This window comes from Saccopteryx bilineata, chromosome 2 (genome assembly GCF_036850765.1).
Source record: "Saccopteryx bilineata isolate mSacBil1 chromosome 2, mSacBil1_pri_phased_curated, whole genome shotgun sequence".
Lineage (NCBI taxonomy): Eukaryota > Metazoa > Chordata > Mammalia > Chiroptera > Emballonuridae > Saccopteryx > Saccopteryx bilineata.
The window spans coordinates 291,958,887-291,970,185 of record NC_089491.1 but is presented as its reverse complement, the minus strand read 5'-3'; the positions used below and the strand labels follow the sequence as shown (position 1 = coordinate 291,970,185).

General features: G+C 41.1%; 1 protein-coding gene across 1 annotated transcript; it reads right to left on the bottom strand.

Moving 5' to 3' along the window:
- Positions 1-9,652: 9,652 nt before the first annotated feature.
- On the bottom strand, positions 9,653-10,574 carry LOC136323305 (stathmin-like). Its single transcript, XM_066255136.1, has one exon. The coding sequence runs from the start codon at positions 10,533-10,535 to the stop codon at positions 10,110-10,112; it is 426 nt and encodes a 141-aa protein (XP_066111233.1). The 5' UTR covers positions 10,536-10,574; the 3' UTR covers positions 9,653-10,109.
- Between the last annotated feature and the right edge of the window lie 725 nt (positions 10,575-11,299).

Sequence of the window (11,299 nt, the reverse complement as noted above, 5' to 3'; positions counted from 1 at the left end):
TTCATCAGCATTTAAAAGAAATTTAAAAAAAATTTTTAAGTAAAAAGCATGATATGATAGACCCATAGGAGTTCCAGGATATGACTCCCTCTTTTTAAATTTTTTTAAATTGACCTTAAAATATTTGCTGGGTACACTTTAATAATACCTTGACTTTAAAGATTGTAAGAATGACAAAATACAGTAAATGCTTTTGCTCCATATGCAGGAGCTTTGTCAGTTTAACCAGTTTAGGAAATCCAATAATAGAACAGTGCATACAGACAATGAGCTATAACTTGCTTAGCAGCCTCTTCTCTTCTGACAGAGGTTACTATAGATCCAGAATATGTATCCACTGTAACGTGGACATAGGACTGTTTACCAAATGAAGGTATATGAGTAACATCCATTTGCCAAAGTTGTCCTGGTATGGGTCCTTGAGGGTTAAGAGAATGCCGATTTTTGAGAGCTAATGGAGAATACAGCTACCACAGGGATATAAGCGACCTGCTGGTTCCAGACCACCTGCTAACGGGAGAAAGGGAGGAATCGAGGAATTCCAAAATAAATGTTTCAAATAGTTTTGGGATGTTAGCCTGTAATCAGAAAGTTTTCTCAACTCCCCTCATGTTTTAACTGATTTAAGCCCCCCTAAAATGCTATGAAAGCATTGTTACAAATATCTCCATTTGCCAGATGCAAAATCTGAGGAACAGTAAGGTTGAGCTATTAGGGAAAAGCCAAGATTACCCAGCTAATAAGTGACAGGCCCGGGACTCATTCTTAGACCTGGTACTTGGACTGCACCATACTGATGGTGACTACTGGGTATAGAAGAGAACAGTTTCATCTCTGGGAATCTTCTGAGTGCTAGGTAGCCTCAGTACACTTTCCACCTTCTCCACTGTGAACTCTGTCACCTGCAAGGGGCCAGGAAGGGATTAGCACTGGCAGACCACGGGACCTGCTGGGCACTCAGAAGCCTCCAGTGGGTTCTCCTAGCCAGACGGCTGTTAACCAAGATCAGAGATTACAGAGCATTTCCAGGCTTCCTCATTTGTTTAAGTAAATCAGTTCTGGGTGCTCAATAATTCTGTTGATGAAGGACAGCTTTACCTTCTGCAAAATGACCAATGCCAATGTAAGGAAACCATTAGCATAAACATTTATAATGCTTTGACCTTGAAATCACAGTTTTGTTTCCTCCGTCCTTCCTTGCTTGGTTCTGCAACCCCATTCCAGGCTCTGGTCCCTCTCTGCTAGACTTTTAACCGGTCACCATGACTCCCAGTTATCTGGTTGCACACTGCTTGTGCCAGAGTTTTTCTCTAAAACACTATTCCTGGTTGCAAGCCTTTAGCTCTTTGATCAGTCCAGAGTGAGGTCTAAACCTGTCCATCACGCACATGAAACCTTACAGAAGTTGGCCCCTGCTTACCTTTTCAGACTGATCCCAGTTCCAGCATCTAACTGGATGGATGGCCCAGCTACCTGATTTGCTGGTTTCCATGTATATTCTACTGTTTTCCACCCCTTGCCTTGCACAAGCTTTTTCCTGTATGTGGACCACTCAACCCCCTACTCATTTCAAGAGCTTGCCTCTCAGCCTGACCCTGCTCATTCTCTACCACTCCGTGGGCAAACCATCTTGACTTCTCTAGTGGGTGTGAAGTGGTAGCTCATTAGAGTTTTGCATTTCATTTCCCTAATGACTGAACTTGCTGAACATCTTTTCATGTGTTCTTCTGTTGAAGTTTGCTTATAATTGTGTATGGTGGCAGTTGCTGTGGCCAGCATTTGGTTAGCCTTCACATTTCCTATAATCTTTTGCTCAAAGCTTTGTAAATTGTGGGGCTCCAACTGTGTTTATTGCATGAATGAGTTACTTATTCCTGATATCACCCACTACTTAGTGAACTGACCATAAGAAAGCAGGGAGAACAAAGGGAGTCCAGAGTAAAAAACAGAGTGAAAAAAAAATAATATGATTTCACTTTTCAGTTTGAAAAGTAAGGCCAACTTTTGTTTTTTTATAGGAGAGAAATAAAACAGGTACAATTTTATATAATCTTGAAATTGGTAAGACTTATGTAAGCAGAAATCTTAAATAAAAATATTGATATTTTTGAATGCATAAAACAATTGTATATCAGAAAAACATCATAAACCAAATTGAAAAGTAAGTGACACAATAAAAAAAGGTCATTGAAAAAAGAATCTACACCTTTAAGGATCTTTCTGCCTCCGACAAGCTCATCCAGCACTTCACTGGGGTACTATTTGCAATGTATTTGATAGATAAATGGTTAGGTCTTTAATATGTAAAGAGTTCTATAAACCAACAAGAAAAAGACATAACTTCAGTAAAAAAAACTAGTCAAGAATATAAGAAATATTTTTAAAAAGGGAAACATAAATTATTAGTAAAATATATTTAAAAGTTTAATTTTACTGATAATTAAATTAAAAATATAATGCCATTTTTCTCCTTATCTAATTGACAAAGATTTTTTTCAAACTACTCTCTCAAGAGTTCACAAAGGTTAAGGGAAACAGGCACTCTCATATGCTATTGATAAAGTAATTTATCCATATATATCAAAAGCATTAGAAGTTTATATGCTCTTTGCCCTAGCAATTACTGGCCTCCTAGAAATTTATTACAGGAAATTACTCACAGATGTACATTAATATATACCATGTTAAGGAGTTTTTAATGATACAGAAAAATGTTTATGACACATTAGACTAGAAAAGAGGATATCAAGTTGTATATATATCATGATCATAAATATGTTAAAATACATACCCATATGCTTTGAAAAATATTAAAATGATAATTAGTGATTTCTATGGTAGGATTTGAAGTAATTGCTTTTTTTTTTTTTAGGTGAGGAGGAGAAATCGTGAAGGAGACTCCTATATGCACCCCAACTGGGATCCACCTGGCAATCGCATCTGGGCTGATGTTTGTGTACCAAGCTCTTTTTAGCACCTGAGGCTAATGCTTGGACCAACTGAGCTATCTTCAGTGCCCAAGGCCATGCTTGAACCAATCAAGCCACTGGCTGCTGGAGAGGAATGAGGAGAGAAGCAGACGGTCACTTCTCCTGTGTGCCCTGACAAGGAAGTGAACCCCAGACATTTATCAGCTAGGCCAATGCTATATCCACTGAGCCACAGGCTGGGGCCAGTAATAGCTTTATAAAATGTATTTTCTTCATTTTCAAAGAACATGTTTTGCTTTTATAGTTAGAAAATAAAAGGTTATTGAAAAAAGAATCAACACCTTTAAGGATCTTCCTGCTTCCGACAAGCTCATCCGGCACTTCACCTCATGCTATAATTAATAGATTTTGGAGTTGCTCTTTTTAAAGTACATATCTAGCTGTTTACATAGAGTTTTCAGAGTACAGTCATACAAATAATTCTAGGATGGGACCACAGTATCTATGTGGACAGGTAAGACTCCAGTATTCTTAGGGCGAGAGATAGGAGTGGCTATTTTAAGTCTTTGCTCTCCTGCAGGGAGTATTCTGCATGCTTCTCCTTAGTGGACTAGCAGCCTGTTAGATATGGGAGCAGGCTTCGTTGGCAGCCATGGGAATGCACTTGAGAGAAACTCCAACTGGAGAGAGCACAGCTGACCTCGGGCCCCAGCGGCTGAGCTCCGGAACCCAATGCTGTGTCTGCGCAGAGCGTATGCCTTTGGGTGGCTGCACCCAGCCGATGACCTAGTGCGGCAGGGATTCTGGCAGACCCATTCCTGAGAGACCAGGACTCCTCAGACTCCTGACTTAGCCTCAGGACTCTCTGCCTTTAGCTGAACCTTCCCCAGACTGCAGGGCTGCCCACTCTCCTTCACTGTCGCTCACACGGCTCTCCTTGCTTTCTCTGGGCCCCTGCCTATTTTTTCTCATACAAGCATTTTCCCTAATAAAACCCTTGCAGTTAATCCCTTTTTGGCAGTTGCTTTCTCAGAGGACCCAAGCAAACACAACTTCCCAGCAGTCTTGGAATCCTAAGCCTTGCTGCCTTCCCTCTCCCTGCTCCTCACAGTTGGTCACCATCATTGTCACCAATGCATGGAACGGAGGCACAAGGGAAGGGGTCAGACCTGGATTAGCAGACAGACACTCATTGCAATTTCAGGCTCCGTGAGGCACTGAACAGATAGTGTTCACATTTGATCTATTCCGATCCATTTCTCTTTCTATTAGTGTGCATATTTCACCTCAACTTCTTGGAGTTTGGGTAAATTTTTGCTGAACACACACATTCATCAATGAGGCCAATGCTATCCAATAGAAATACAGTGTGAATCACATATTTAACTTAAAATTTCCCAATGGTTACATTGGAAACTAAAAAGAAACAGGTGTAATTACTTTTAGATTGTAATTAACCCAATATCAAAACATTATCATTTCAACATGTATCAATATAAAATTTACTAATATGTACTTTACTTTTTCTTGTAGTGTCTTTAAAATCCATTGTGTGTTTATTTTCATGGTACAGCTTGATTCAGACTCACTACATTTGGGCTTACATTGGATGGCGCAGAACTAAACTATAAAGTGAGTTTCTTCCTATTTTTGGATTAGGAGAGCAACCAGGACTGTGATGGGCATTTAGTAGGTGCTTTGTAAATATTTGCTAGTTGGTTATTGTTTCATAAACTGGGTCTCTTATTCAAGTGGCTACAAAGGGCTGGCAGTAACGTGAGTGGGGGGCAGACTGGGTGGGGACTGAGGTACATTGGGGTACCTCTGAACTCCAGGGGTGGACTGACATCGGCACCTGTAGAGGGGAGTCTTTGTGCTTTATCGAGAGACCAGAAATGTGGGTTTTTATGTGAAATCTCCCAATTTTTAATGTCAGCAATGAATTCAAATTTAAAATATGTCTGGGTCAGTGTTACCTCGTGGAAGGCACATTTGTGATCAGCACTCTCCACTGTATGTACCCCCTTTGAAGGTATACAAAATACAGTGCAAGCTAATTAGCTTTCACAAGAGAATTAAACAAAAAGAAATCATAAAAGCTGTCATTGCCTTTGTGTGTGGGGAGGGGAGGAAGAGATGGTGTCACATGTTCTTCAAAACTGGGGTTAGCCTGTTTCAGAAATATTAAAATCCTGTGGTTTCAGACCATAGCTGTCCATCTCTCTCTGTGCGCGTGCCTATAGATAGATCTTTCTTAAACATTTCCCTGTAGAAATGTAGCTAGATGGGCACAACCCCTTTAAATGTTTTATGTCACCATTGCAAAATAAACTCGTGCAGCAAAAAAATGTTTATTTCAACATGATAATGTCAAAGTCCTCCCCGCTCTGAGCTACAAAAGTGTTGTGACCTTTTGTTGGCAGGAAATCACCTTGAAATGCACCGTGACAGCGCCACAATTGTAACCCACATCCCCAGAGTTTGCCTGAGGTTCAGAGTGGCCATCAAGCTGAGGCCTCAACCCTCCATGGTGCATTGTGTCTCCGGTGGGCGTGAGGAGGGAGCACATTGCAGGTGACAGTGACCATGGGCTTTGATACAGAATATGTGCTAGTTCTATTACCCAGTACCATAAGCATCCAGAGAGCCATCCTGTGGTGTCATCCAGGTTGACCACCACAGTCCTGTGGGTCAGGGACTCACTGCTGATTCTGTAGATCTGGGTTCCAAGGGAGTGGAGCTGCCATTTCTACTGGAATGCCTCTGAAGACAGATAAAACACAGACAGGCAAACTTCTGGGAGAACAGTGGAGACCAGTGTTCCCTGTACCTCTGGGACTGACCTGCTGTCACCCCTCTAGTGTCTTAAGCAGAAAAGACCATAAAGTTAGCCAGCAGAAGATTTAGGATTTAATTCCAGGGTTTTCTGGTTCCAGGATTGTGACTCTTTCATGATTCTCAGAGTGAAAAGTCAGAGGTCCCTGTCCTGCATGCACTGGCTTCAGGCTCACTGCTATGTCCCTCTGTTTCCCCATAGCCTCTGAGCTCTTTTAGATCTGCTTGGATTTGGCCATTGGACACTGGAGGTAGAATAGCAATGACAACACAGCTTATTGTGTATGGAGGCTTCCTGAGTCCAGGCACAGTGGTCAGGTTTGACCTACTTCATTTCTATTTAATCTTGGAAGTATCTCCATGAGGAAGGGGCTATTACTATACCCATGGAACAGACACAGAAGCACGTAAAAACTCAAGGCATTTAGGACCTTATTCAAAGTCACCAACCTAGTAAATGGCAAGTTAAATTTCAACCTGGGTTGTTTTTTGTTTTTGTTTTTGTTTTACATTTATTACCCCAGACCATCCCAAAAAGGATTTGAGGTTGGTATTGCCATCAGGGTTAAATAAAACATCGAATATACTTTTACAAGAAGGAAAGATTCTAGTGGAAAGTGAGGGAGGGTGGGAGGACCCAGGGCAGGCTCAACTACACTGTGCTACTGCGGAAGTGGACACATCTGGCTTGGTTCATTTAATTTAGGCTGTTAACTATAAATTAAGGTAATAGTTTACTGGGTTGTCAATGGTTGAGGTCATCAATCACTCCTCCCATTCCCATACTTGTCCAATCAGTTAGAACCTCCCGTATTTTTCGCTCCATAAGATGCACCTGACCATAAGACACACACATAAGGAGGAAAATAAGAAAAAAAAAATCTGAATCAAATGGTGTGTTAAAATATTTAATAAAATACTGTATTTTTTGCTCCATAAGATACACAGGCATTTTTCTCTCCACTTTTGGGGGGGAAAGTGCATCTTACAGAGCGAAAAATACAGTAATCCCTTCAAATTTGTCCCTCTAATCTGCTCTTACCACTGTTCGTGTCTTTCTATCATGTCTTTTGAATATGGAGGTCACCTCTCTGTTCCTTTTTTCTCTATACTGTCACCGGAATCCTCTTGCTTTTACTTCCTAACTAAGTCTTCCTTTTCATTTCTTCTCTGCTTGTTCCAGCTCAGAGACCACCATCACCTGCCTAGATATTGTGGCTGTTTTACTTGTCTCCCTGAACCCTTGGCCTTGTCTCACTCAAATCCACCCTCCACACACCAACTGAAAAATATCAATTCTTTGTTTAAAGTTATTTACTGCTGTTTTGTACATCAAAGGGCACTATTGAAAAAGTAAAAAAGCAACTCATGTCATGGAAAAAAACATTTGCAAATCATATAAATGATAAGCAATTACAATCCAGAATATATAAAGAGCTCCTACAAGCCTACAACAGAAAAGCAAACAACTCAAAAAGAAGGCAAAGGATTTGAATAAACACTTCTTTAAAGAAGATGTACAACTAGCTCATAAATACATGAGGACATGCTCAACCTCACTAATGGTTAGGGAAATGGACATCAAAACCACAACCAGGTACCATTTCATACAGATTAAGATGGCCGTTATAAAAAAAACAACAGGCCCTGGCCAGTTGGCTCAGTGGTAGAGCATTGGCCTGGTGTGCAGGAGTCCCGGGTTCGATTCCCAGCCAGGGCACACAGGAGAAGTGCCCATCTGTTTCTCTACCCCTCCCCCTCTCCTTCCTCTCTGTCTCTCTCTTCCCCTCCCACAGCCAAGGCTCCATTGGAGCAAAGTTGGCCCGGGTGCTGAGGATGGCTCCATGGCCTCTGCTTCAGGCACTAGAATGGCTCTGGTTGCAACAGAGCAACACCCTGGATAGGCAGAGCATTGCCCCCTGGTGGGCATGCTGGGTGGATCCCGGTCGGGCGCATGCGGGAGTCTGTCTGACTGCCTTCCCGTTTCCAACTTCAGAAAATACAACAAAACAAAACAAAACAAAACAAAAAACAGAAAAATCACACATGTTGCAAGGATATGGAGAAACTGGAACCCTTGTGCATTGCTGGAGGGGGGTGAAATAGCACAACTACTGTGAAAACAGTTTGATGGATTCTCACAAAGTTAAACATAGAATTATCATATGATCCAGCAATTCCACTTCTGGGGATATACCACAAAAATTAAAAGTGGGAACCCGGATACATACTTGTACACGAGCGCTCATAGTAGCATTATTCACAATAGCCAAATGGTAGAAACAACCCAAATGTCCATCAGCAGATGAATACAATTATAAAACATGGTATATGTGTGTGTGCGTGCATGTGTTTGTGTATAATTCAGCCTTAAAATGAAATGTTGATACATGCTACTAATGAATGAAACTTAAAAATGGGACGCTAAATAAACTGACACTAAAGGACAAATATTGCATGATTCCAGTTATGTGAGGTACCTAGAAAAGGAAAATTCATAGAGATAGGAAGTAGAACAGTAGTTGAAAGTAGAATATGGGCTTGGAGGTCAAGAAAATAGGGAATTAATGTTTAAGGAGAAGAGGTTATATTTGAGATAATGAAAAGTTCTGTAAGTGGGTAGTGGTGATGGTTATACAACATTGTTAATGTACTCAATGCCACTGAATTGTATGCTTAAAAATGGTTCAAACATGCCTGACCTGTGGTGGCCCAGTGGGATCAAGTGTCAGCCTGGAGTGCTGAGGTCGCCAGTTCAAAGCCCCGGTCTTGCCCGGTCAAGGCACATATGAGAGGCACCTGCCGCTGGTTGATGCCTCTCGCTCCTTCCCCCCGCCTTTCCTCCTCTCTTTTTCCTCTCTCTAGAATCAATAAATAAAATCTTTTTAAAAAGGTTAAAATGGTAAATTTTGTTATGTATACTTTACCACAATAAAAATAAATTATTTACTGTCAACAGGATCAAGTCCAGACTCCTTAGTTAGGCAGGCCAATCAAGCCTGTCCCCACCAGGTTCCTCTTCCAGGTGTCTCCCTATGATAAAGCACTTGAACGACATTCCTCCCCACTTCCTTCAAATCTCAACTCAGACCTCCTCCTCCAGGAAGTCCCGTCTCCTCTTGACTCCTCATACTTAACTCAGAACCCCTCTTATCTGCGCTTTCCATATCACTTAAACAGATAAACTTCTACTCATCCCTCCAGATGAAATTGTATTGTAGTCCCTTTCTGAAGTTCACCTTTCCTTTTCCAGGCAGGTGGCTTCACCCAGCATCCTTTTCCTGGATCTCCTAATGCTCTGTTCCCTTTGTGTGGCATCATCAGTTCACCCCTCTGTCTTTCCCGCTAGCTCGAGAGCTTCTCCAGGGAGATGACCACAGCCCTCGGCACAGGCAACGCAATGGAATAAAAGGCCCACTCAGAAACCCCTGCTGGATGAACTAATATCTCTGAATGGCTACATCTAAAGTCCACTGCTTTTAAATATGGACATGGGAAGAGAAGGCTTTTGTTCTCTAGAGAAATAGAGGAAGAATTATCTGTATACTTTTCTCATGAAAGATATAGAAGTAAATTCAAGAAGTAAATTCTTAAACACATCCATGATTTGTTTGATTTAAGTTTTGGTTGGTTGGTTCTCTTTTAGACCTAAGGATATATTAATACTAATACTATGAAGACCAGAAGTTGTCGTGCTTTCTAGCTTTAAGAAGAAGAAAAATACTAGGGAAAAAAGGAAAGAAACTTTAAATAACTTCCAGAAAATGTGATTCTTTAAGGAGGGCTATTTTGCTCAAATCATGTAACATACTGCTACTTAATGCCATTTCTTCACATTTTTATTCTGGTTTGTCCTAGCCAATCTCTGCCCCCCCCCTTTTGCCACCAACAGCACTGTGCAGTTTTATTAACCATTCAAGTACAGTAGCATCTGGTAAGATCGGGACAGAATTGGGATTTAAAAGTGAACAGATATTCAGCATCTAACAATTTGAAAGAAGCCAACTACATACTCTTCACAAACATGTTTCCACAGAGCCAATACAGTACTAGCCATTGACCCAGTACACCAGGTGTACTGAAGTAGAAAAGATACAAGAAAAATAGCTACATTAGAAAGACTTTAACACTTTAGAAAAAGAGCAAAACACTTTCAGTTTCTCCCTTTTATCCCCTAAAACAACACCGTACAGTCTGGATCTACCTATGGTCCTACATCAGCTTCTAGAAGAATTGTCAGGAGGGTAAAAATAAAATGACACTGGCCAGTACAGTCTTTGGATATTTAGGAAGGGGAAGGGGAGAAAGTCAGTTCTCAGAACAAATTAGTCAGCTTCAGTTTCATCAGCAGGATCTTTGGACTCTGTTCTTCCGCACTTCTTCAATGTGCTTGTCCTTCTCTTGCAAGCACTGCAGTTTGGCAGCCATTTGTGCCTCTCGGTTCTCTTTGTTGGCTTCCATTTTGTGGGTCAATTTCTCTTCTGCCATTTTACTGAAGTTGTTCTCCTCGATTGCTTTCTGAAGCACTTCTTTTTCATGCTCTCGTTTCTCAGTAAGCTGCTTCAAGAACTCAGCTTCATGGGACTTGCGTCTTTCTTCTGCAGCTTCTAACTTCTTCTGAATTTCCTCCAGGGAAAGATCCTTCTTCTTCGGAGGGGAAAGAGGGAATTCTGGAACAGATTCTTTTGATTGAGGGCTGAGAATCAGCTCAAAAGCCTGGCCTGAGGCACGCTTCTCCAGTTCTTTCACCTGGATATCAGAAGAAACCATGGTGAACAGAAGACAAGAGCCTGGCAAGATATCCTACACAATCCAATGGCAAGGAAAGCCCTGCTCAGTCTGAGCCTCCTGGCCACACTCCCCCCTCCCTTTTTTTAACATTAATCATTATATCATCACTCACTACTGTCTTCAGTTGTCCCTACCAAAATCAAATGTTTACCTGTAGCCAAAGTCATTCTTAAACATTCATGAAAGTTTAATACAGAAAGAGAATAATAAGTATAGACTTTATATACCTATCACACCAGGTATGGCCCTCTCCATACCACTTATGCCATCTGTATTAGTTTGCTAGGGCTGCTGTAACAACATTCCACCAGCAGAGTGGCTTAGACAACACGAATTTATTGTCTCACAGTTTTGTAGGCTAGAAGTCCAAGATAAAGGTGTTAGCAGGAAGAATCTGTCTAATACCTCTCCTCTAGGGTATGGTGCTTTGCTGCAATCTTTGGTTATGTAAGCTTCACCCTGATCTCTCCCTTTATCTTGACATGGTATCCTCCTTGATGTGTGTGTCTGTCTTCAAATTTCCTCTTTTTATAAGGACACCAGTCATATTAGATTAAGGGTCCACCCTATTTCAGTATGAGCTAATCTTGACTAATTATATCTGCAATGACCCTATATTCTGAGGTACTGGGGTTAGGACTTCAACATATAAATAGAGGGCACAATTCAACCTATAACTACAACTCATTTAGAAATATGTTGTCATTTCCATTTTACAGGGTATGAAATGAGACTCAGTGAGG